Below are 27,819 nucleotides of genomic sequence, written 5' to 3' on the forward strand. Positions count from 1 at the left end.
TATGAGAAAAAGACTTTAAAATTGTCTGCGGTCAAAAGAATATGTAAAATTTTGTTGCAAAGAAAAATGTAACTATTAAAAGCTAAATATAGGACAGGTAAAAAGAGCAGGGGGGGGGGAAGGACTAAGCAGTTTAGCTATTACATTCTCAAATGAATAACTACTCATTTCAGCTCTAAATCAGATAATTTTAAAAGCAGGCCTGGAAATCAGGATTGTCTCTGCCAACTGGGTCACAGTCTCTTCTGGAGGCAACATAAAAAATAGGTCAATTCCAAAGAATAAAAATAAGAATGGTGAGTTCTTCACATTAAGATTCACTTCACCCAGTTCTGTTATGTCAGTGGGTTTTTATTTGATTGCTTAATTTCATCTTCCTGATGTAAATATTAGAGGCACCTGACCGTTAAGGCTCACTGCCACTGAAGGGCCAGCTCCACGTGTCTGAAGAAAAAAATCCAGAAATATCACTGAGTAAAATCCCATAATGAACAGGTGGTATATAAGAATTCCATAGAATTTTCTTTGGGAAATAAACTTGCATGAGTAAAAAAGGCTTTTTCTCTCCTAAAGACTAAAACTACATAATTCTAGAAGACTTTCTGCTCACACATATACAATTCATATACATACACACATAGATATACAGACACATACATTGTAAACTTTAAAAAAGGACCAGATTCGGTATTATGCTAAGTGAAATAAGCCAGTCAGGGAAAGACAAGTATCACATGATCTCACTCATATATGAAATCTAATGAACAAAATAAACTGATGAACAAAACAGATCCAGAGACACAGAAGCATGGAACAGACTGGTGAATCGGAGAGAGAAGGCGGGGATGGGTGGGGTGGGTAGGTGGGAAGAGATCAACCAAAGAACTTGTCTGCATATATGCATAACCCACGGACACAGAAAATAGTGTGGTGAAGGCCTGGGGTGAGGGTGTGCGGTGGAGGGAGTCAATGGGGAAATAAAGGAGACATCTGTAATATTTTCAACAATAAAGATTTTTTTTTTTAAAGAGCCAGATTCGTTCTATCTCAACTGCCCAAAAGTTTTCCGAGAACACAGTCAAACAAAAATCGAAGTAAAATATTGCAAGAGCAAAGCTCCTGGTTAAAAGAAAGAAAAAAAGCAGCAGTAAGTCTCTAACATCAAGGATTTTCAAAACATATTTTTTCACCTCTAATTTAACAGTCACCTACCAAAGGCATTCGTTATTGGGACACAAAATGAGAACATTCCGGACACACGAACCCCAGCAAAAATATTTCTTTTTTGTTGTTGTTGCTTTTTTCCCCAAGTGGCTAAAATTTAAAAAAAAAATTTTGATAGAAAGAACACACAGAAACAACACCCAGATCCAAAGTATCACCCACCACCACCACCACTACCCTTAGGAAATCAAAGAGCTGAGTCTTGACCGGGTTCAATCATCACGGGAATTCTTTCAGAAATGAAGGGTCCCTTGTCCACGAAGATCTGGTGCTGCAGCCCCATATCATATCTCACCATAAGTGGTCAAATTCCAAAGCCCTCCGATTGAAACCCGCCCCGCCAGCACTTCCATACACCTGCCCAGCCTTCCTAACCCCTTAAGTTCCACCTGAGCCCTCGATTAGGAGACAGATCTGAGACTTGCCTCCTTTCTCTGCTGGTGAAAGCCTTTTCTTTCCTCCAAAGCTGATGTAATAGTATTGGTTTCTATGTGTCAGGCAGTGAGTCCTTGCTTGGTAACAAGAGTAATGAAAGAAACTCTAAAAATTACTTTTACTTACATTTCTATTATTTATTGGCGCTAGTCACGATTAGCTCCTGCGATAAATAGACCAGTCTTATCACCTAATCCTTACCACCAAACACTTTCCCTAGCAAAGGGAAGTGCTTTTTAAAAATATATATATTTTATTGATTTTTTACAGAGAGGAAGGGAGAGGGATAGAGAGTTAGAAACATCAATCAGCTGCCTCCTGCACATTCCCTAACTGGGTATGTGCCCGCAACCAAGGTACATGCCCTTGACCGGAATCGAACCTGGGACCCTTCAGTCCGCAGGCCTGACGCTCTATCCACTGAGCCAAACCGGTTAGGGCAGGAAGTGCTTTTTAAAAATACACTGACTGTAAATAAAAGCAGGAACTTCTAAGAGGTATTATTATTAGGAGAGACAGAAAAATTCAACAAATCAAGTCACATTATCTCTTGTACATCCAATAATGCACGTAAATGTGTGTACGCACAAGTATGTATACATTATAGCAGAGAAAGCTTGTCGCTGACTGTAACCTGGAAAGTAACTGCTTCTTTAAACAAGCTAACTCCGTAGCTCTGGTGATTCCAACTCGGAAAAGCCTGAATAGAAGGAATAACTGCAGCCCTAAGACAGGGAGATAGGACACAAGTCATCACTAAAGTGTCTTCTAGACCTGCGACAAGCTAACAGGATCTGGTGATGTAAAGTCAGAATCAAATGTAGACTGTCCCTGAGCCCTGAAGTATATCTCCATCCAAGGAAAAAAACAACATAATTATTTCTAATTATTTTTGTGACTTTGTGTCTGAATGTAAAAAGAAAAGAAAATCCTTAGTCCCACCACTCTTTACTTCACTGGCATGAACTCATGAAATTGTTTTGATAGAAACAATTTCATGTAAAAGGCTGATGGAAAGGATAAGCAAATAGAATCTGTGGCCTCCTCAGGGCAGGGTGGTGGGGCTTGGGAGCCACTAGCTAACTTAGAACCATTCACTCCTCCCTCTGCTTAAACTCTTGGCTTTAACAAAAGAGTGTGCATGTGGGGGCACTAAACTGTTCTCAGTGTTCCAAGCATGACCCAGGTTGCTGTGTTGTTGATGTGTTTTGATACAAAACTGAATAAACCAAACTCTCTTGGTGTTGCCTCAGTGAGGGGGAGGGGGGCAAATTAGAGCGTTTTAATGAGGCCTCCAGGCATCTCACATGCTGGGTTAAAGAAAGGATTCCTAAAAGACATCCTGCTTCTCTTTTATAAAGGAAGGAGGCTGGGCACAGTTATTCTTTCTGTCCACTTTAGGATAGTTCCTTACTTCTTGTGGCTCTGAAGCAAATGAATACTTTGAAGTAACATGGAGTTCACATTTCAATTAATTCATTAAATGATAACCTGGGAGAATTTATTCTCTTCTGAGAAGTGTGTAGGTAGCTGCTCTGAACTACCCCCACTGAGTTTCTGGGAAGCTGCCTCCTGGCAAGGAGTCCTGACGAAAACATTCCCGTGATCAGCATCCTCGGCAGACTGCCACCAAGCTGTCCCCTTTGTCCTTGTCTGGCCTTCCCTGCGTGCTTTACCATCTCCATTATACTACCCCGGCCCAAGGCCCCTACTACGTGCACAGGACTCCACGACAACCACACCTGATGCTGAGAAAGACACAGTATTGCCCACACATATCTACTGTCCAGAAACACAAGTTACCACTATGCAAGGCAGTAATATAATCCAGTGCGACAGTCCTTTGTCCTAAAGGAGCTTTCCCCCTCCTTTAGGGAAGCAGTTAAGACTGTGAGCAGTTACTTATTAAAAGCTGCCGAGGGTAGTAAGACTCCAGATTCTAGAGCCAAATTTCCTGTTTCAAATTCTACCCCCATCCCTTCCCAAACGGAATGATCTTGGGCAAGTGGTTAATCTCTCTGTGCCTCAGTTTTCCCATTTAGAAAATGGAACAATCGTACCAACCTCCGAGGATTGCTGGGAAGGCTGAATGCATGTAAAGTAGGCTATTTATTATTGAGCGGCAAAAGTCTGAGCATGTGTGAACAGAATTTGGTGTTACATCCAGGAGTCAGAATTGATCTTGCTTCCCACTTTTCACCTCCCGATGACAATTCCTTTCACTCTCTCTTTGAGGTCCATGCCTCACAGCTACACCACCCTCCAGTCTCAATTCTGCACCAAGTGCCTCTATATTCCCAACACTTAGCACCTTGGTTGGTACAAAGAATGTGCTCACTTACAAATGTGAAACAAACCTGGCAACTGTTCTCTCACAATAATATGAACAAATTGTAATTATCCAAAAATTGGAAATAGCTCTGAAGAATATAACCATAATAAAGGTTGCTTTCTTTGTGAGTTCTCTAGTAGTTATAGGCACTATCTTTGTTAGACAGTATAATCTTTGCCAGCATATTCATTTCACTGACTCTCCCAAAAAAATTCTAACCTACCCCAACTGGTGTGGCTCAATGGTTGAGCATCCACCTATGAACCAGGAGGTCACTGTTTGATTCCAGGCCTGGGCACATGCCTGGGTTATGGGCTCAATCCCCAGAAGGGGTCGTGCAGGAGGCAGCCAATTGATGATCCTCTCTCATAACTGACGTTCCTCTCTCACTTTCTCTCTCCTTTCCTCTCTGAAATCAACATTCTTTTAAAAAAGAAAAAATTCTACCCTGTGTTCCAGTGCTCATTGTATTCAACCAACATTTGTTAGAGAGTTTGGTAGTCATCTGACTACATAACTTGAAATATGCAATATCTATAGGTCAGATGGAGAAGGTTAGAACTTTGACCTTTGGGAACCTCAATGATTCATTTCCCACCTGTGAGGAAATAAACATATACTCAAAACCATTTTTGAAAAAATGATTGTTGAGCCTATTTTATAAGCTCTTGAGACAGTTTGTCAACCCCTATTTGAAGTCTGTCCTAATCATCTTATTTTCCCTCTTAAATAGCTAACAGAACTTTCTTAATGCAACGTAGGCCTATTTGCTCCATTTGTGAAACAGGGTATGTTCAAAGATGACTTGGAAGTGCTCCTTTCATCTGTAAGGCACAGTAACAATGACTTGCTTCTTTGTAAACTTTATGGCAGGTCAGCCCTAAAATTATCTACCAACCACCTAGGATAATACATCCTGCAGAGTGATCCATAGCCGGGTATGTACTAAACATCAAAGAGAAACACATTTAAGTGCACAGGAGTAATTCTGTCTTGCCAAGAAGAATCCAAATGCATTACATTGTGCGGAGTTGGTGGGGATGGATTACATTCAGCCATCACGGTGAAAATTTGTACGGTATTCTTTAATGAGAGAACACAATACTTTGAGGACACAGAAGGAAACTGAAAATACTGCCAGAGGTATGGATAATTCCAAATATCCACTCTTTCCCCCCCCCCCCGCCCCCGCCATGTAGTTTTCAATGATACCTTCTGTCACCCTTCTTCTTTGGAGTAGTAGCCTTGTTACTCATTCTTCATAAACAAGCTCTACCTTGGGTCAGGCCATTTTACTGGCTGTTCTCCCATCCTGCAATGCTCTTCCTCAGATATCTGCCTGGTTCACTCCCCACTTCTTTCAAGGCTTTTCCCAATGTCACCTTCTCTGTGAAACTTAATGAACCACCCTATTAAATACAACCTATGTGCCCATCCCCTTGTAGTCCCAATGACCATTACCATGCTATATATTTTTCCTTTCTTTCCATAGTATTTATAACCTTCTAATATGCTATGTAATTTATCATATATTATGTTTTTGTCTACCGACTAGAACATAAGCGCCGTGAAGAATGAAATTTGGGAATTTTTTATTCACTCATATATCCCAATGACCCAGGATAGTGCATGACAAATAGTAGTAAGCCCTTAAGAAATACATTTAAATTAATTTTTTAAATGTCAATTCACAGCCCAGCCACAGGTCAAGGTTTGATTCCTGGCAGGCACATGCCCAGGTTGCAGGCTCCAACCCCAAGAGAGGGAATGCAGGAGGCAGCCAATCTATGATTCCCTCTCATCATTGATGTTTCTCTCTCTCTCTCTCTCTCTCTCTCTCTCTCTCTCTCTCTCTCTTCTCTCTTTCTCTCTCTTCGTTTCTGAAGTCAATAAAAATATACTAGTTGTACCGGTTAATAATAGCGAATCTTGTAATCAATGAAAACACGATAATTTCAAGAGAAACATCAAAAGTGCTTTATTCAAAGTAATCTCCATCGCTAGCTACACATTTCCCCATCTTTCAGGTAATTTGTGGACACCGTCCCAATAGAACTTTTCTTGTTTTGAGGCAAACCATTCAGAGACCCAATTTTCCACTTCTTCGTACGTTTTGAAGTGCTGCTCAGAAAGTGTGGAACAAGTGGTAATCTGAAGGAGCAAGGTCTGGTGAATATGGCGGGTGGGTTAATACTTTCCAGGCAAGATCTTTTAATGTGTGTATAACTGGTTTTGAAGTGTGTGATGGTGCGTCATCATGAAGCAAAATTACTTTGTCCTGTCTTCTGCAACATTCTGGTCGTTTCACGATCAAAGTGTGGTTCAAATTGATTATTTGTTGTCGGTAGTGATCAGTATTAATGGTTTCACCTGGTTTTAGAAGCTCATAATGCACCACACCTTCCTGATCCCACCAAACACAGAGCATTATCTTCTTTCCGAAGGGATATGGCCTTGCAGTGATGTTGATGGTTGACCTGGATCAACCCATGATTTTGTGCATTTGGGATTCTCAAAATAAATCCACTTTTCATCGCCAGTCACAATTCAATACACAAAAGGCTTTCATTCGTGTCATTGAAACACCATTTTACTGATGACTTTTCGGTTTTCCATTTGTCTTTCGTTCAGTTGATGTGGCACCCATTTTCTTTCCTTTAAAATATTTCCCATTGCTTGTAAATAATCAGAAATAGTTTGCTGAGCAACATTTAATCTTTCTGCAAGTTGTTTTTAAGTTTGACATGCATCTTCATCCCATAATGCTTGTAATTGTTGGTCTTCAAACTTTTTCAGTTGACCTGGGCGTTCTTTGTCTTTCACATCGAAATAATCACTTTTAAAGCGTTTAAACCAGCATTCAAAAGTATCTTGAGATGGAGCATGTTCCCCATAAGCTTCCTGAAGTATCCAGCAGCACTTTTCTTCAAAATAATAAAACTTCCCGCAAATGCTCTTTTCTTTGTACGAAATTCGACATTTTTAAGTGTAAAAATATCTATGATGTTAACACCTTCAGCAAATTTGACATATGAAGTTTTGAAGCTTGTTGTCAATACAACAAAATAGCATATATCAAATTGCATATATATATCAATATATGTGTAACTCCATCTATTGAAAAAATCCGCATTATTAACTGGTACACCTAGTATATTTTTTAAAAACTTTAAATATCAATTCACAACTCAAGTCACAGGAAATAATTCCAACATACATACACAATGTTAATGTCACCCAAAACAGTTATTGAACCTTCATCTGAAAAATAAAAGAACCAATGAGAAAATCTTAATTGCAAAACTGGCAAATTTAAACTTCTTAAGAAAAGGTACAAGAATCAAAGTCCATTAAATATTTGCAATCTTCTCGGTTCCCTCATTACTCAAAGACAGGATGACAAAACGAGAAATCAAGAACCTTTAGTTCTAGTGAAAACACGCTGCAGAGTACAGGAGCTATAAAAAGGCATGATTAATAGCTCTAGCATAACTAAAATACCCAACTGTACAAGGGCCAGAAAGTGCAGAGACAAGTACAGCTTTTTCAAGTGAATGTGAGGATGACACTGACCCAGTGGCTCTATGGAGATGGGATGTTCTGCAGAGACTCTCCACACAGACACACAGACACCCCACGAACACCCCAGCAACAATAATATCTGCACTTGGAGCTCCTCTCTTCCTGACACTTTCTGCAGTGAGCATCTGATGCTAAAATAAAAGCAGACGGATGTCTTCTAACCTAATTATTTCTTGAGGAAGAGAAATAACACAAACAATTAATTTTAGAATAACAGATTCTGGAAAGACTGTTTGTTGAAAACTGTTGGAGATTCAGGAACACATGCTTGATTGATCAAGTGTTGAAATATTTATTAAATATGGGAATTCACTGCAAGAAAATGGAAGTTCTTCCGTTGAGCCAAAGGCTAAATCGGAACGCTGAGCCCAGAGCTGTGTCAGGAAGACACTGAGCAAAGGAACTCATGATCACAGCTAGTTTACAATGGGACCAAAAACAGCAGAATGATAAAAAGTGAAGATCAAAACAGAAAGAGAAAGAGAATTAAGCATGACTAAATGTTTTATTAAAAGCTATGCTAAAAACCACTGAATTATACACTTTAAAAGCATGAACTCTATGGCACATAAACCATATCTCAATAAAGCTGTTATAAAAACTGCATTTAAAATCAATATTGTTATACTAAATATATTTCAAATGCAAGGCAATCTTAGTTTTCACGGAAGAGGAATGCACTTGGTTATTATAACTGCTACCTTCTATAAAATTTGGGGAGCCCTTTCTTCCTCAAATGTCTGTTCCTTTAGAGTTCTACATTTTGAAGTTCTTCAGATAAAACATGTTTTTTAAAAAAAGAAACTAAAACAAGATGTTAAAATAGAACACTTTATTCTCTAATCCAGTTAAAAATATAGATTCTAAACTCAGCCTAGTTTGGGAACTATGAGTCCAACCTTTTACCTAGCTGCCTCTTACCCTCTTGGAAACCGGCTCTCCTTCCTCCCCTCACTCCACTGCGGGGAGCAGCCCTATTCAGACTATAGACTATGAGGTTTCAGCTCATCCAGAGATATCTCCCATCCCAAAGTAAAGGGACTGCATGGTTACTCATTCCATTTTTTTAAAAGTAAATCCCACCTGATACCTGAACTAATATGATGGGGTGGGGAGAAGGGGACAAGAATAACTTTTGGTTTGCTAAATTCCTGGAAAGAATACAGTGAGAACAAAGTTGGAACTCAGAATTAGCACCAGAGTCCAAATTGTTCTGCTTCCTGGAACATTTTATGTGAATCATGGCTCTCAGAGAATTCCAGTGATTTATGTATAGAAAAAAATATAAACCAGTTTTATACCAAGAAATTATAATCATGAAAGCTAAAAAAAACAAAAGAGCTAACATTCATTGAGCTCTTACTATGCTCAGCTATAAGCTTTGTGTGTATTATCTCCTTCAATCCTCACAATAATGTCTGAACTGGGTACTATTCATTTTTTTTTTTTTACTTTATTTGAATTGTTGACACTATTACAAATGTCTCCATTTCCCCTCTGGGTACTATTCTTATTGCTATTTTATTGGTGTAAAAACTCAGGATTAGAGAAGTTAATTGTGCATCAAGTTCACACAGTTAGCTAGGGGCAAAAGGTGGGCTTTGAATCAATGAAGTCTCATTCCAGGTCTTCTAACTCTTAATCATTATCCTATGATACTTTTTAAAGAAGAATACTGCACCAGGGATTTGATTTACTAAAAATTAAGACATTATAAAACTATAGTAGATTCTAGAATAGTAATGTAATACACAAACATGCAAAGAATCATGAAGGAAAGGGTCGGTATGGATAACATCAAAAATTTTTTATAATCTGTCACAACAAATGATACCAGGGGAATGAATAGGTAAGCCACAAAATTTTTAAAAAGCATTTGTAACAGAGATAACTAATAATAGAAAAGAACCCATAACATATTTAAAACTCCTGTAAATCAATAAGAAAAAGACAAATATCCCACCAGAAAAATGGGCAAAGTATGTGATGAGGTCATTCAGAGAAGAAATATGGTCCCCAAAGGCGCTCTATCTTATTAGTCATCATAAAAATGGAAAGTAAAATAACGAAACACCATTTCACACACGCAATATTGTTACACATTTAACAGTCTTATGATTCTAAATGCTGCTGAAGGTGGCTCTGCACAGAAATCCTCACGCACTGCTGGTGGTTATGTCACTGTACTGTGTGGCAATATGTAGAAAAACTGAAAAGATACGAACTCTAAGAGCCAACAATTTCACTTCCAAATGCATACCCCACAGAAATACATGTATATATCAATGGCATACACTGCTCATAAGAGCAAAAAAATTGGAAAGTCTATAAATGTCATTAAAGAGAAAATAAATAAATGGTAGGTTTATGAAACAGAAAGCCAGGTAGCAATAAAAAAGGATGAACTCAATTATTTTACCTGTATCAACATAAATTTTGATAAGAGATTGAAAATCAAAGTTGAGAAGTGGCAAAAGGATCTATATGATACCAAATATGTATATTTAAAAAACACACAAAACAGTTAAATTGTTTATGGAAATATTTATGTAGTAAAAGTATGAAAAGAAAGCCAGGCGAAATGACATCAACTGCAAGGTAATTTCCTCTGGGAAGGGCGGGGAAAGTATCAACTCAATCTATAAAGTTATGTCCTTAAAAAAAAAAAAGAACTACTAAATTTTGTTGACCTGGATGGTGAGTACAAGAGTGTCTGTCACATTATTCTCTCTACTTTTTTGTTACAAACTTAAACTATTTCAAAACATAAACTTTTTACAATTATAAAAAAAAAATTTTGTCTACAAGCATCTTTGCATGGTTGATTTCATTGATGCCACATAACAACTAAGGGATGAGTAATACTGCCCTGACTGGGTAGTTCAGTTGGTTGGAGCATTGTCCTGTACACCAAAAGGTTGTGGGTTGATTCCTGGTCAGGACACATACCTAGGTTGAGGGTTCAATCCCCAGTCGGGGTGCACATGGGAGGCAACTGATAGATGCTTCTCTCTCACATCAATGTTTCTCTCTCTGTCTCTCTCTCTCCCTTTCTTCCTTCCTCTCTCTCTCTCAAATCAATAAAAATATCCTTGGTTGAGTATAAAAAAGGGGAAAGGCCCAGCCTGTGTGACCCCATGGTTGAGCATTGACCTATGAACCGGAAGGTCACAGATTGACTTCTAGTCAGGGCACACGCTCAGGTTGCAGGCTCCATCCCCAGTTGGGGGGCGTGCAGGAGGCAACCAATCAGTAATTCTCTCTCATCATTGATGTTTTTATCTCTCTCCTTCTCCCTTCTTCTCTGAAATCAATAAAAATATATTGTTAAAAAAGGGGGGGTGAAATGAGTAATACAAGCATAGAGATGTCACTATTGCCAGTAAAAACACGAGAAACAAAAATTAATGGATGAAAGCTCCAGCAAGCACACATTGACTCAACCTTCTAAAACCTTTTCCCAGAGCTGCTCAAAGGTATTAGGCTCGTCTGTCCGGAATCCTGTAGGACAGTTTTTAAATCTGTAGGTCAGATCATGATCTATTACAAGGCTCTGAAATCACTTAAGTGTACCATGGACAGAATTTTTTTTAAAATATATTTCATTGATTTTTTTTACAGAGAGGAAGGGAGAGGGAGAGAGAGTCAGAAACATCGATGAGAGAGAAACATTGATCAGCTGCCTCCTGCTCACCTCCTACTGGCGATGTGCCCACAACCAAGGTACATGCCCTTGACCGGAATTGAACCTGGGACCTTTCAGTTCCCAGGTCGATGCTCTATCCACTGAGCCAAACCGGTTAGGGCTGGCCAGAATTTTTTAGAACATGACAAAAAACAGAGCAGAGTGAAAAGTATACTGCTGCATGTATTAAGGATAAAAGTATTGCTTCATGATGACTTGCTTTGATCTTTGGTGTGTGCATATTTTCATATGTTCACACAAAAACTTTTGTACAAATATTCATAAAAGCATTATGCATAATTCCCCAAAAGGGGAGAAAATGTTCATCAAAATGAATGGAAAGTGGAATATCATCCTATATAATAAAGAGGTAATATGCAAATGACCATCACTCCAACACACAAAATGGCTGCCCCCATGTGGTCAAAGATGGCCACCCCCATGTGGACACAAGATGGCCGCCACAAGATGGCCGGCAGGGGAGGGCAGTTGTGGGCAATCAGGCCATCAGAGGAGGGACGAGGCCTGCAAGGGAGGGCAGTTGGGGGCAATCAGGCCTGCAGGGGAGGGCAGTTAGGGGTGACCGGGCCAGCAGAGGAGGGCAGTTGAGGGCGACCAGGCCTGCAAAGGAGGACAGTTGGGGGGACCCATGCATGCAGGGTAGGGCAGTTGGGGGGAACCAGGCCTGCAGGGTAGGGCAGTTAAGAGCAAACAGGGCTGCAGGGGAGGGCAGTTGGGAGTGAACAGGCCTGCATGGGAGGTCAGTTAGGGGTGACCAGGCTGGCAGGAGAGGGCAGTTAGGGGCAATCGGGCCGGCAGGGGCGGGCAGTTAAGGGCGACCAGGCTGGCAAGGGAGGGAAGTTAGGGGTGACCAGGCCAGCAGGGGAGGTCAGTTGGGGGCGACCAGGCCTGTAGGGGAGGACAGTTAGGGGTAACCAGGCCTGCAGAGGTGGGCAAATAGGGGCAACCAGGCTGGCAGGGGAGGGCAGTTAGGGGCAATTGGGCCAGCTGGGGAGCATTTAGGTGTCAATCAGGCTGGCAGGGGAGTGGTTAGGGGGTGATCAGGCTGGCAAGCAGAAGCAGTTAGGGACAATCAGGCAGGCAGGCAGGCAAGTGGTTGGGAGCCAACAGTCCTGGATTGTGAGAGGGATCCCAGATTGGAGAGGGTGCAGGCTGGGCTGAGGGACACACACACACACACACACACACACACACACACACACACACCGTGCATGAATTTCGTGCACGGGCCTCAAGTTTAGCAATAAAAAGGAATGAAGCAATAACACATACTACAACATGAATGAACCATGACAGCATTATGCTAAATGGAAAAAGCCAGTCACAAAAGAACACATAGTATAGGACTCCTGTGTATGAAATGTCTAGAAGAGGCAAGTCTATAGGGACAGAAAGTAGATTTGTGGCTGTCTAGGGCTAGGTTTGAGGGTAGGCAGTATGGGAGAGAGTTTGGGGAATGCATATGAGGTTTCTTTTTTGAGGTGATGGAAATGTTTTAAACTTGATTGTGGTGGTGGTGATTGTACAACTGTTTGAATATACTCATTAACTGAATTGTAGACTCTTGTTAAATAGGTAAATTCTATGATATGCAAATTATATTTCAATAAAGCTCTTATAAAAACTATATTATGTATAATTAAAATATGGCCCAGCCGACATGGCTCAGTGGTTGAGCATTGACCTATAAACTAGGAGATCACAGCTCGATTCCCGGTCAAGGGCATATGCCTGGGTTGTGGGCTTGATCCCAGTAGGGGTGTGCAGGAGGCAGCAGATTGAGGATTCTCTCTCATCACTGATGTTTCTACCTCTCTCTCTCCCTCTCCCTTCCTCTCTGAAATGAATAAAAATATATTTTTAAAATATGAATAAATTTATTCCTGAGATTATACTAGGTCAGCTGGAGTCGTGAAAACAGTTAATTTATGTGGGCCAGTTACTGGATCTTAACATTTTGATGGAATTGCCCTACACCACAAGCCCTTATTTTCTTTTCTGATCTTAAACCTACTTTCAGATCCTTCATTCACACTAACAGGTATATGCTTCAAAACAGCCCAGAGAGCCATCCTTCCCTGTGGTCTCTACTTATTCTAAAGGGATTGTTCTCTAGGGCTGTTCTTTCTGGTTTCAATTAGATGTGCAGAGCTTTTAGAGGCATGGAGATTTCATGGAGTCACAGTTCTGTATGGGTAACATCTACCACCTAAGAAACAAAGACAGTAAAATATTTTATATTAACTTGTTAGCCCCTAAAAGAGTGGTAAATTGAAAAAAATAAAACATTATTAGACAAGATGTACCTGAAACTTGTCTACCAAAAAAAAAAGAGGATATATCCTCAGTTTAAAACTACAGTTAAAGAAAAAAAATCAAAACTCCAAGAACAAATATCAAGGGAACTCCTTGGCTGAACTCCATGTCATATGAGTTCAGATCCATCAAAAATATTGTCTGTCACTCTCCAAGAAGACACACATCATTGTCTTAAGGAAAATACAGCTCTAGGCAGCAAATGGCAAAATCTGGTGAATAAAGTCACACACAAAGGTTGAATAGCTTGGATTTATTTTTGTTGGGAGAGACAGGGCTATAAACTGACACGAATGATTTTGTCACCGTGATTAAGGCAGCCAAGAGACAGCAAGGTGGCTTTATGCGGTAAAATGACAGTGTCCCAATCACTGTCTGAGTTGCCACCTCTTTCTCCAGTGTTCCCTCTCCTTGTCATCATGGCCCTGCCTTTCCTAATAAGCCCTGCCTCAAACCTGAGGCAAGAGAACAGCTATTTCAGTTCAGATGCTCAAGGTGATGGGATTCTCCCAGAGCCTGGGACTACTACAGCCAGGGTAGCTCTGCTGGGCGGGCAAGAATATGTGTCGGGGAAGAGGAAGAAAGAGGTCAGAGATAAGGAGGCCCATCCTCCTCTCAAACCCATCCCAACAAAAGACAAGTAATCCAGAGGAAAGAAATACTGTAGTGTTGAAAATACATCAACAGTATATAAAATCAGTAACATAAATGCTCACAGAACATTTTTTCTGCATCCTTGAGACAGAAAACTCAAACAGAGGCAGACCATAAATATTTGCTGAGCATCCACTATGCTTCAGGCACAGTGCTAAGCAGTAAACAAACGATGGTGGATAGGAATAACGGTCTATCTCACAGGGAAACCTTCTGTTGACACACCCAAGTTATCAGTGCTTTAATCCCCACCTCCCAACCCACACTAACACACACATAAGTGGGGATGACTTTATGACAGGCCTATGAGGCAAGTTTTACTTTCAATATACCTGTAAAAGTGCCTCATCATTCCTTAATACTGTGTCTGAATCCTGTAGCAACTGGCAATGGGTCAGTCTGGAAGACTTTGAGAGGAAGTGACATGCTCAACAGGGTGGAGGATGGAGTGAGCACATAACTCAGTGTTTAAATCTAGGGGGTTACGAGCAATGAGAACAGGAGAATGATTTTAGAAAGCTGATTAGTCCGGCAGTGAAGAGCAGAAGGGACATTTGAATCCACACCCAAAGAAGACAATGAATAGAGACAATTTAAGGGGAACAAAAGAAATAAACAGGAAAAAGAAACACACACACACACACACACACACACACACACACACACACACACACACACACAGGCTTAATGGTAAGTAGTTAAATGCAAAGCTTGTTGAACTATAACACATTTTTCAAATCCCAAAATAAGTTAGGTCCAGCACCGGGCAGCAGAGATGGTTCCTAACACTGAATGTAAATAACCTTTCAGGGACTTGTTTTTTACTGTAGTTGCTAAGAGAAAAAGCGGCACTCGACAGAAATAGAGTGGGGTCATAGGGAAAGTGAACAGAGCAAGGCTGAATTCCCCGGAAAATGACAAATGGAAAGAAGCAACAGGAAAGTGACAGACCTATACTGAGAGAGGAGGAAAGAAAGAGGTAAAGAGAAAAGAAATAATGGACCAGAAAAAACCTGATATGACAACAGGGATCTGGGGGTATAAGAATGGAACAAGGCTCTATAAGTCATGGCATCAGTGATTCCATTCAGTCAACATAGGTTTCTTGAGCACTTGCTATGTACAAGGCTCTGTGTTCAATGCTGGGAAAAAATAAAGATGAAGATGAGGATGCATGCCTTCACTCAATGTTTTTCTGTCCAATAAGTAAACATAAAATAATGTTTACACCCCATCATCCTATGATAACTGCATACTTCATGATTTCACAATCAGAACATTTAAGAAATGTCCTAACCAGACAAAACAGACTTTAAAACAAAGGTTATAACAAGAGACAAAGAAGGACCCAGCAATTCCACTTCTGGGTATTTATCTAAAGAAACCTAAAACACTAAATCAAAAAAATATATGCACCATATGTTGATTGCAGCATCCTATATAATAAAAGCCTAATATGCTAAGTGTCCGACCGTTCATTCGACCATTCAACCAGTTGCTATGATGCGCACTGACACCAGGGGTCTGGGGTCCAGCCAATCAGGACTGGGTGAGACGGGCCAGACGCACCCTGGAGCTTTCCTGCGGTCCCTCCCCGGCCCCAATTGTGCATCAATGGGGTCTCTCGGCCTGGCCTGCGCCCTCTTGCAATCTGGGACCCCTCTGGGGATGTCCACAGGCCAGGCTCAGGGACCCCACCAGTGCACGAATCTGTGTATCGGGCCTCTAGTTATTTATAATAGCCAAGATATGGAAGCAATCTAAGTGTCCATCAATAGATAAATGAGCCCTAGCTGGTTTGTTCAGTGGTTAAAGCATCAGTCCAAGCGGGTTCAATTCCCTGTCAAAGGCATGTACCTGGGTTGCAGGTTCCATCCCGGCCCTGGCTGGGGTGCATATGGAGGCAACCATTCAATGTGTCTCTCTCACATCAATGTTTCTCTCTCTTTTAATATTATATTAGCTTCGAGTGTACAATCCAGTGTACACTGTCTCTCTCACCCCTTCCTCTCTCCCTTCCACTCTCTCTAAAAATCAATGGAAAAAATATCCTCTAATGAGGATTAATAAAAAAATAATTTAAATAGTTAAATTAATAAAGAAGAAGTAGTATATATATTATACAATGGAATATGACTCAACCATAAAAAGGGATGAAATCTTGCCATCTGCAACAATGTGGATGGATCTAGAGGGTATTGTGCTCAGTGAAATAAGTCAGACAGAGAAAGACAAATACCACATGATTTCACTTATATGTGGAATATTAATTAAAAAATAAATAAGCAGAACAGGAACAGACTCATAGATACAGAGAACATTTTGACAGTTGCCATATGGGAGAGGAGTTAGGGAGATGGGTGAAAAAGGTGAAGGGATGAAGTACAAATTGATAGGTATTTTTAGAATGGTCAAGGGGATATAGGGAGTACAGTCAATAATATTGTAAAAACTATGCATGGTATCAGATAGGCACTAGATTTATCAGGGTAATCACTTTGTAAGTAATATAAATACCCAATCACTGGGTTATATACTCGAAGCTAATATAATGTAGTACGTCACTGTAATTGGAAGATAAAAAGAAATTTTTTAAAGAAATGTCCTAAACAACTCATTAATCGATGACCTCAAGTAGATTTCATATTAAACTGGTTAAGTTATGAATTAATAGTATTTTCCTTCATTAAATATGAGAGAACATTGTCTATGCAAGATCATTAAGAACTCTAAGAACATCATGCTAAACTTACCTCAGAAATTAAATTAAATGAGAATTCTCAGTATCTCAGCATCAATATTCTTCCCCATTTTTATTCTAATTCTGCCTTGGGTAGAAAAGTCTAAAACTACTGGCAAAATGTGAGCCCTTGAGGCCTGTCTGGGGAAGCATCATTGATTTCCCATCTTCAAAGAGTTACCTATTGTTCTTTATTTGGGCCAAAAAATACAACAAAAGGGCAACCATTGCTAAATCCTAAAAATCCCCTGGTACAAAATTAATTTTTAAAAAGGAGAAGAAAAATATTTATTTATCCTTGCTGATAAACATGATTTTGAAAATTTTCTTCAATACAAACAACAAATAGATTGTTGAGCAGGGGTGGGGAGTGGGGCAGGTAAAGGATTAAGTTTTTTATTCTTTCTCTTTCCAGTTAAATTGCTGATATTTCTGGATTATGATACAGCATTTTTAAAATTTCATTTTCAAGATTAAATTACATATACTAGTCTGTGCTGGGGAAAAACAGATTTATATCTTAAAAGCAATTCAAATGATGAAATCAGAAGTAAGAAACATCTAGAAGTATAAAATCCGTTTTTATATATAAATTTTTTAATTTTAATTTTTTTGTAATTTCAATTGCAGTTTACATTCAGTTTTATTTTGTGTTAGTTTCAGGTGTGCAGCATAGTGGTTAGACATTCATTTACTTTACAGTGTTCCCCCCAGTACTTCAAGTACTCACCTGGCACCATACATAGTTGTTATAATATTATTGACTCTATTCCCTATGCTATAATTTACAAGCCTGTGACTATTCTGTAATTACTAATTTATGCTTCTTAATCCCTTCACCTTTTTCACCCAGTCCCCAACCTCCCTCCCCTCTGGCAATAAGAAGTATCTTACCTTATAATAGACAAATATGCAAATTGACCGCACCTTCGCTACGCCCAAGCCATGCCCACCAACCAACCACGCCCACCAACCACGCCCACTAGGAAACGATTGCAGGAACATTGGGGTGTGGTGGAGCCCAAGGCCGGGAAAGCCTCGGGCGGAGGCTTTCCAGGCCTTGGGCACCAGCAGGGAGCCTGCACGGATCGAAGGAAACCACTGGGGGTCGGCTCCTTCGATCCTTAGCAGGGATGTTGGGTGCGGCCGAGCCCAAGGCCACCGCCCGGGGCCAAGCCCCGACCCTGAAAGAAGGCAGAAGGCGGTGGCCACAGCCAAGGCCTGGGTCCCCGGTGCCGGCAGAAAACTGGTGCAGGCAGCCAGGTGAATGAAGGTCTATTGCACGAATCTTCGTGCAAACGGGCTACTAGTATATATATTTTTTAAAATACAGCACACTGAACTCTATTTAATCATGTAATAAATAATTATAATTATCAAAGGTGTCTATAAATTCAATATTTTAAAAAACTAAAATTATCCATGCATTTATCTATTTGGAACCCTACCATGTTCCAAAAGGAATTTCAGGTTGTTTATATGAATAATTACAAGATAAAATAAAAATTTTAAGTAAATGAGGAAACTGGAGGGGAGGGAAAATTCTTTAATTCAATAAATATTTACTGAACACTGACACAGTGTTCTAGGCAATGGAGATGTGTTGTGAATAAAAAGACAAGATCACTATTCTCATAGTTTATACATTCTAGTGATGGCACACTGGAAGAAAGGCAATAAACAAACCAATCATTAAAAAGAATGTCAAAAAAAATAAATAAAATAAAAAAATAAAAAATAAAAAGAATGTCAAATGCTAACAAGTGTTAGAAAACAACAGTCAAGTGGACATAATAAGGAGGGGGTGAGGTGGGACTACTTAGAAAAATGGACAGAGGAAACCTCTCGGAGATTACTTTTCTTTTATCCTGAATGTTTATTTTAAGCAAAGTACAATGTGCATATCATAACGTGCACAGATCTGAGACTTCCACGACTGATAAATCTCATGAATCGAGATATCCCAGATGACTTCTGAGCTGAAATGGGGAGGACGAGAAGGGGCACGCTGATGAGAGAGTCGGGAAGCTGCTCTGAAAACTCACGCTGTGCCTTTTACTTTGCAGGAGGGCACAATCTGCCTCTAAATGTTTGGCATCCAACTCAAAGGAGGAAACACAGTTACAGGACAAATCTCTCCTCTTGGTCCTGATGAGACATCATGTGTGATGTTTTCCAAGACTTCAGTTAATACTGTAACTGGTTACTCGGGAATATTTTGTACAATGTCCTTCAAAATACCCTTTAGAAAAAGCCTGGTAGATGACTGAAGAGGTCACGGAAGTGGCTGAGAAGACTGATACCAATTCGGATACCAAACTCTCTTGTAACTAACTCAAATCCAAAGAGACTTAAGAGGAAAAAAAAATCTCTTAAATCTGAAGAACACCCAAAGCTCCTCAACCCTGGGTACAAATTGGAATCCACTAGGGAGACTTTTAAAAACACCCCCACCCAGGATCTCTGGAGGTGAGGTCAGGACACTATGGAGGAAAAGAAGACAATTCTCCTTAATTAGTTTCTTTTAAGTGAATTTCCGGCACATTAAACTCCAACAAACATTCAGAGTGCAGATACTCTTCACTGCCATCTAGATATGGCTGCAGACCTTTCCACGTGCTTAAAACGAACATGCGAGATAGCAGCAGACATTAGATCCATTTCCAGACATGAACAGAACACGTGCTAAACATGGCGTCAACCTGCCCCTGGGACCCTGGAGCTACTTGTTATGTGAAGACAAAAAAGATACTTTGTACCTTTTCCTTTGAAGAAGATCGTATGAATATGGATCCTTCTTTAGCACTTGAGGTTTCTGTTTTATAGAAAGTATTTTACTAAAAAGAACATATGAAATTTTGGTGTTGACTGGTGAATACTACAACCTTTGATTTACAACAGTTCTAATAATCAGTGTACACATCCAGTTCCAAACAAAACACACCTCCTCCAAGAGAAGTTCCTCACCTTTTCAATGTTAAGTCTCATTCTATCTTCCATTCTCGTTCCTTAGGTAGCAGCAAGGAAGCATCCTGCAAGCTTCTTCTCTACTACATACATTTAACAAACATTTTCAAGCACTGAATGAAATAAATAGTTCCAATGGGGCAGATGGAAGAAATCTTTGACCCCAGGGTCACTGAAGGACATCTAAGAAAATGTCGGTGGTCTCCTACCATCGGCCAGTTTAGCACCGTGGTTACGCACACAGGCAGCGCAGTGGAGCTGAAGTGCCTGGGTTCAAGTGGCCTCTCAGCCACCTACCAGCTCTGTGATTGTGCAGCTAACAAGCATTACCTGTCACATGATTCCTGTGAGGATGCAATGAGTTTATGTACATCAAGTACTCAGAAAATCATTTGGCACATAAAAAGTAACCGCATAAGTTACCGCAGATTAAATATTTTAGTACAGACTAGAACATATGATAACACTACTGTATTTATTTCTTTTCCTGAATTCTCTTTCCTTCCTCCTACTCACTCTTCTCCCCTCAAGGTTTCTTCCTCTTCTTCAGCTCTTCCTCCTCCTTGTATTAACATTCTTTTTCTCTTTGGGGCTTATCCATGGACCTAATGATAAATGTGGACCTATCTGAGCCCCATGGAAGACCTTATAGGTTCACTCTCAGTGTCATGACAATAAAGCCAGCCCCAGGTCATGGACTTTTAGGAGGGGACTTAATCATTAAAAATGACAAAACACTTGGCATTCTTTGAAATATAAGAAAGCAAGTAAAACTTAAAAAAAAATTTATCAACCCCTAAGCTCTTAGACTAAATTTTCCACGTGTAGCTATAAAGAACCTATGAAAGACAGGTTCTTTTTGTGCACAGTAAAATCATTAGGCAGAATTTCAAAGATGCCCAAAAGAAATATATACAAATTGGGAACCTCATGAAGTAAAAACAAGATTTAAGGGAAACTCCTACAATTCTGAATTTCATTTTCTCTTACCCATTTAATTGGTAGGGGAATAGAAATGAACTAAGAAACGTCTCCTTCCTTTTATCAATATTGAGCTACTTAGGTTTAACAAATGCACATTAAGAAAAAACAAGGTTTGTGCTCTCCTTGCAAAATACTTCCAAAACTGTAATCCTAGGAGCCCTTTTCCGCCAGGGAAGCAGTACTGCAGACAATTTACCATCAAGCTGACTCAGAGCTCCCAAGTGAAACAGCACAATTTTAAGTACAGCTCATCCATGCTTAGGCATATGTAGAAGGAAAATCATAAAAAGGGAGCACTCCTACTGCTTGCCATTTTGCTGCCATCTTGCACTTTCCCCATTCATTACTGATTATCAAAACTATGACAAATTGTAGGTCTATGTTCTTGTCACCTAACCGACTACTTGAGAAGCTGAAACACTGTCCAGGGAAAGGGACAGAGAAATAAGTTGCCCATCTATTCGCCAACAACAAAGTCTTCTGACAAAAAGAAATTCTGCTATTTGTGGAGACAGGCAATTACTGGGTGAAAAACAAATTATTGAACATTTATAGGGTGACCACACAACAAAATAAATCACCAAGTAATCTTTCTACAGAAATCTGTCACACCTGGCTAGCAAACAAGGAGTAACCATTAAGGTGCTTAATCTTAAAAATAGCAATTTCATGAATATCAGTATCAAATCATCAGTAAGACTCAGTAGGTGATATCTTGCTCATATGGGTGTCCCGTTAAAAATATGTTCTGTCTGTTTATCTGCAAACATACAATTCCTTCAGCACAAATAATTTCAAGTGAGAAGACATGACACTGAGTATTTTGAGTATTAGAGTTGAGTGCTATTTTACAAGACTGAAATTACTTCAGACTAGGTAGACAACCTGGAGGAAAGCAAGGTTACCCACAGCAAATATTATGTCATTGACTATCATTTCCAGGACTTTATGGCATAATAAGCTTTTGGTATTATCCCACTTGGGATAAAAATAAAGCATCCATTCAAGTAACTGCCCATGTAATAAAGAAATATTTTGCAATATGGACTCATACCAACAGAATTATTATTTCACACAAAATTGCCAGTATTTCCACAAAACGAAAATGTAAATTTCTCCCCAAAATATGTGTTCTGCTCCATTTAGTGATAAAAACTGAAAAAAAAAAAAGGGGGGGGGCACATTAAGAGTAAAATTGAGGTGTGTTATACTATCACAGTTCTGTGAGCTTTCTGAAATTTAAGTAATACATGGCTGGTTTCCTTACTCTGGGTCAATGGCTTGATCTTATCTGGTGAGAGATAATTCCTGTCTTGGTGGAGATGACCTTTAAGGTCTCTTCCATCTCTAGCACTCTTAGATTCCACTTAGTTATGCAAATTTGAGTAATCTGTAAATTACTCCTGGGAATGTGTTAAACTTGGGTGATTTTTTTTTTTTTTGAGGGGGTGATGATTTTTTGGCATCATTTTTATTTTTGCATTAAAGTGATGTCACAAAACTAAATAGTATTCAAGAAGCCTGAGAGAGTTTGTTATTTAACAAAAACTCATAGTATTTACAACATGCCCAACATTGTTCTAAGTGCTTTATAAATATTAATTCATTTCTACAGTATTTTCAGTCTACTTGGAAACTAAGTTTCTGTGAAGCTTAATGAGTATGTGAATTGGCATTTATCTATTAATTAAAGTAAATAAACCCATTCACTGACTCTTTGAAATTAAAACTATTCATTTCTAACAATTAAGATTATCCCATGATAACACAAATCTGGTCAATTAACTCTCCTTATGAAAATCTCAGATTGCCTTTAGGACCAAGTCCAAATTCTTCAGCAGATCACAAAGGTGCTGCAGCATCTCTCTGCTTTCCTGTGTTGTATCATCTGTCCCTAAATCTTAACTGTTTGCGGTTAACAAAAAGGTGCCCTGACTCCATGTGCCTATGTACTTGCTGCCCCTTGGGTTTCATGTTCCTGTCCCTTCCCTTTAATCTGGCCAATTCCTAGTCTCAAAACAGAGCTCACACTGCACCTCCCCCAAAAAGTCCATCCTGACTGCTCCCTGGGTTAAATAATAGGTCTTCTCTGCTGCCAGTTTTCTGGGACCACCTCCAGAAAATCACACAGAAGGGCAGAATGTAACTGCTCTTCACTCATCCATTTTCTTACGTGTCTCTACATCCCTTAAAGGCGAAAAATGTGTCTTTTCTCTTTAATATGTTTTTATTGATTTTTTTTAGAGAGAGAGGAAGAGAGAAGGAGAGAGAGATAGAAACATGGATGAGAGAAACATTGATATGCTGCCTCCTGCACGCCTCCTGCATGCCTGGGCTGTGGGGATGAAACCCACAGCCCAGGCATGTGCCCTAACCAGGAATCCAACCAGGGACTTCTTGGTTCATGGGTCAATACTCAACCACTGAACCACACTGGCTGGGCTCTTTTCTCTTTAAATTCCCAGGGCCTTGCACAAAAGTTGGTACACAGAAGAGGCTCAAGTAAATAAATGCCTTTAAATAAACAAACCAACAAATGAATATGTGTTTTGTGAGCTAACAGAAAATCATCCTAATTTTATTTCTAAAGTAGAAAGGAAGTTGCTAAAAATATCTAAGGGTGGCTAAGATGCCATAAATTATATCTACTTAATTACCAAAGAAATACCAAGGGCCACATACAATCACCTTATGTTTTCAGGTCAAATCACAGGTCTTAGGAAACTAGAAATGCCACAATGCAAGAAAACTCCCTGGTTTCCTAATTGTCGGAAAAGTTGGCATATGGCAAGTGGGTCTTCACAACTCCGCCCAATTCAGTCCTCGATTCAGTGATTTCTAACTAGAGTTTCAGGAGCACGGAAAGCTGCACAGGCTCCCCAGGTGACCCAGACATCCAGCCAGATGTGCTGTGTAGACTTCACAACGTGCCAGGCACTGAGCTGATTTCCTGTGATAATTACTTTGATGACAAGACAGTATCTTCACTTGCATTTCTGACTTGGATTAGTCATCTATTGGTGCGTTTAACCTAAATCCTACCAATTCGTTCACCCCTCACCGAAGGCAGAGTCATTCTTTTCAATTGTGAGGTTTATTGCTGTAGAAAGCAGAAACTGCAGGGGCCCAGGGTATCTTCTGCCCCAAGTGGAGAGGCCTAGGAACCAAAAACCTGCAGAAGTGGAGCTCCATAAACGGGGAGAAAAGGAGGAGGGCTGGCCTGTTTTCCAAAGTGCTGGTCTTTCACCAACACGGAGAAGGGCAGGGTTCCTGCCTGCCCACAGTCCCAACTGAGGCAGAGACAGCACTTCCAGGCTCAGTCCTGCACGTCTCTCTATCTGCATCTCTGCTTCCTTCCGTCTCCCTTGCTCTCTGAGAAAGGCTTTGTGATTTGTATTAAAGCACTGGCTCTATCAGCAAAAATTCACACTGTAGGAAACTCTACAGGATGAAAGACCCCAGGTCTTCAGTGACTACATTGCAAGGAAAAACAAACCAAAAAAATAGAGGGGAAACCATGTAGTAGAGAGACTTCAAAACAAAACAAAACACACTAATTGCAGTCGAAAGACATTATTTGGATTCTGGATCAAACAAACATAAACATGTATGTATTATGTGTTTATATATTTACTTAACATATTTATATACATTTTAACATACTTACATATTTAATATATTTCTATGTTAAATAGTATATGGTTACATTTTTTAAAGAATCCTTATCTTTTAGAAATGCATAGTGAACTTTTAATAAATGAAATGCTATGATTTGCTTCAAAATAATACAAGGAGGGGAAGAAAATAGATAGGATATAGGTAAAAGAAGGTGGATAATTGAATTAATTGGTAATTAATATGTTGCTAATTGTCAAAGCGGGGTTCATTACAATATTCTACATTTGTGTGTGTTTAAAATTTATTCTTCCACAGCAATTATTCTAACTTATTGAAAAATAAGACAGTGCCCCCTGCTTCTTCAGTTTGACTATGGAAACTAGTTAAAATGAAAAAGAAAAATGGGCACTTACCAAACATTAATTCAAATCATGGAATCTTTCATTAAAGGCTTGGCATATTGGATTTTTTTTACTACAGTAATCTAACTTTGATAACTATTATTGTAGCCCTTTAAATTAATTCTTCACTTATATTAAAATTTTAACATTTGGCTACAAATACAAATTTAAATGGTATTTTTCTATTTTTACATATTTTACACATACAAATTGTAAGTTTGCTTCAGTTAAGTTTACAAAACTTCAACTACATGAACAAGTTCTGTCTTAATATGCACTTTACAGGTAGGTGAATTGGTTGCCAGAATGATGTATATGAATTCAAGAAATGTTTACAGAGCCCCAGATCTTTACTGAAATCCACCAGAAAGTGCAAAATCATTTTCAGGCATACCTGTGGATGTGTAATATCAATCCCAAGACAGGTAACCGGTAAACTTGGATTTTTTAAAATCATAAGTTACAAATGCCCAATAAATACCATGGCCCTAATTACACCAAGAAGGCTGCTACCAACGAAGGAAGCGGGGAGGGCGACGCCTTTTCTAGAAAGTGGGGGTGACTGGACACACCTCCGGGGTCCACATACTGAGCAAGAGGAGAAGCCCTCAGTTTAGGTTCTTTTTATGGCTTGAGTTTAGTTAGGGATGTCTAGGTTGGTTTTTCCAATTTTCTACAGCACCGGTTGTGGTTTAAATCACTTAGAAGTCTCTCTTAGCATTAAAACCACCACCACAGTAACAATGATGCGAGTCCTGCCCAAATATCATATCCCTTCTGGCCCAAACATGGCTTTTTGCTTTTCCTTGAGAGGAGAGAGGGTCTCCCGCCCTTTCGCTCAGTAGCCACACTGCTGGAGGCATACTGCACAAAGTCCTCAAGCACAGTCCCTGGCCTGGGGTTGTTCGGGATTTTTTTTCCCCGCCCCGTTCTTGTTCTTTTTATTTCTTTTTATTTTATTTTATTATTATTATCATTATTATTATTATTATTTTGTACAGGGAGCGCCCTGCTGGACTAGTAGTAGGATTGCGCTCATTTCACCTAAGACACTGCATCTCCAGGGCAACCGAGAGCAGAAGCAGAGTCGCGGGTGGGGTGGGCTGGGCAGCGCGGAGGACCACCCCCGGGACCGCGCCTCTCACCTGAGCGCCGCCGGGGTCGCCCCGCACCCGCGTGGTGAGCGCGTCGTGCCCGGTTTCGTCTTCGTCGCCGGAGCGATAGAGGAGCCGGAGTGGCACGATGCTCTGGCGCTCCAGGAAGCGGTTTTCGTTCCTCCTCTCCAGCTCGGTCAACGAGGCGTCTCCTCCGGGCAGGAAGGGGAGAAGGAGGGAATAGGAAGAAAACGCGAAAATGATGACCCTGACTCGCAATCGTCGGTCCCGCGGTCCGACCCCTCCCTTCTGAAAATTCCACCTCCGGGTCCCTCCCGGTCCCTCCCGGACCCCATCTGGGAAGGACGCAGACACCGATCGGAGAGCCTAGGACCCGCTCCTCCGAGCGCATCCAGGATAGGGGCCCAGAAGCAGAGTGGCACCCCTTTCCCATCCTTCCTCCGCCTGCCTCCTCTTCAAAAGAAAAACAGACATTTGACCAAAGGCTTCTAATGCATCCGCGCGCCCCCACACGCATTTTTGCTCCACTTTTCCCAATAATAATAAAAAAAAATCTCCCCGCGCACTCGGGAAATGGGGATGCCCCTTTGCAGGGCGCCGGAGGGCTGCAGAGATTCCCGGCAAATGGTCCGTCCCTGAGCCACAGAGGGTGGCGAACTTACCTGCCCGGCCGCCGCGCACCCAGGGGCAGGTCCCCAGGGCGCAGAGCAGCAAGATGGGCACGGACGCAGCGGCCGCCGCCTGCATGGTGCTGCCGTCAGCCCCCTCGCTGGAGACGCTCAGCTCCTCATGCCGGATCCGCTGGTCCGACCCCCCTCGCCCAGCGCCCCCCGGCTCGCCCGGGCCGCCCCCTCCCAGCCCCGGCCGGTGCTGCGGCGGCCGTGGCGCTGCAGCCTCCGCCGCGGTGCTGCCTCAGTGCTGCATTGTGCTCCCCGGGAGCTTCCGCTGGCGGGGGGAGCCTGCGAGTGCTGCATTGGGCGGTTGGCTGTAGCTAAGTGGCTTCTAGCGCCTCCCACCCCATCGCCTGGCAAAGGCTCCGGCGGGCGGTGAGCGCTCTGCGGGGAGCGAGCGCCCGGTGCACTCGCCCCGCCGCGCGCGGGCAGGGACGCGCGCATGTCACTGGGAAATGTAGTTCTCGCCCGCGTCCCGCTCATCGCCACCACGGAGCGGATGGTTGCGACCTCGTGACCGTGAGGTCTTCTGCAGCGTGAAGGCAGGAGGGAGGAAAAGGGCAAAAGCAAGAGAGGTCATCGTTGGCAGGCCTCTTGGCACCGAGGTTATCCAACCGTGCTGCTGCGGAAGCCAGTATCCATCCACATCGTCCACAAAGAACCATATTAATGTTTCCCACAATTGAAATAGTTGTCAGGGAATTATACCTTCAATTATTCATGGTAAGTTAATTACCCAGTAAGTATTAAGGACCTACTATATGCCCGGCAGTTGACTAAGCTCAGGGAACACAATCAGGAACAACACTGGTTTAGGAGGCACCTGTTCTCAGACACAGTCGAGTAAACACTGTCTTATAGGTAACAGGTGAAAAGCATCCAGACGATGCTGGAGGGGGGTCATTAACTTAGCCAGGGCGAGGCAGGGAGGACCTCCTGAAGGTCTGCACAGGCACTTGAAGGATATGCTGGATTTATCCAAACTCTCCAGGATGTTTTTGTCCTTTCTCTAATATCTGTCTGCCTCAAATCTGTATCTGAAAACCAGACTGGGAATACTCCACTTTTTCGTCT

The 27,819-nt window shown here is 41.0% G+C and overlaps 1 protein-coding gene across 12 annotated transcripts in view; it reads right to left on the reverse strand.

The window, feature by feature from the left end:
• Window positions 1-26,845, reverse strand: part of ADAM22 (ADAM metallopeptidase domain 22) — a 165,862-nt gene extending 139,017 nt beyond the window's left edge. For 7 of the 12 annotated variants that reach the window (XM_008149383.3, XM_008149375.3, XM_054726027.1 and 4 more), the window contains exons 1-2: window positions 26,737-26,845; window positions 26,105-26,265 (exon numbers count right to left, since the gene is read on the reverse strand). In XM_008149383.3, coding sequence (XP_008147605.2) covers window positions 26,105-26,265; window positions 26,737-26,821 — 246 coding nt within the window. In that variant the 5' untranslated portion in view covers window positions 26,822-26,845. The remainder of the gene's footprint in view (window positions 1-26,104; window positions 26,266-26,736) is intronic. The other 5 variants (XM_054726031.1, XM_054726032.1, XM_054726028.1 and 2 more) reach the window with 1 other exon arrangement.
• Window positions 26,846-27,819: the final 974 nt, after the last annotated feature.

Source organism: Eptesicus fuscus, chromosome 14 (genome assembly GCF_027574615.1).
Source record: "Eptesicus fuscus isolate TK198812 chromosome 14, DD_ASM_mEF_20220401, whole genome shotgun sequence".
Taxonomy (NCBI): domain Eukaryota; kingdom Metazoa; phylum Chordata; class Mammalia; order Chiroptera; family Vespertilionidae; genus Eptesicus; species Eptesicus fuscus.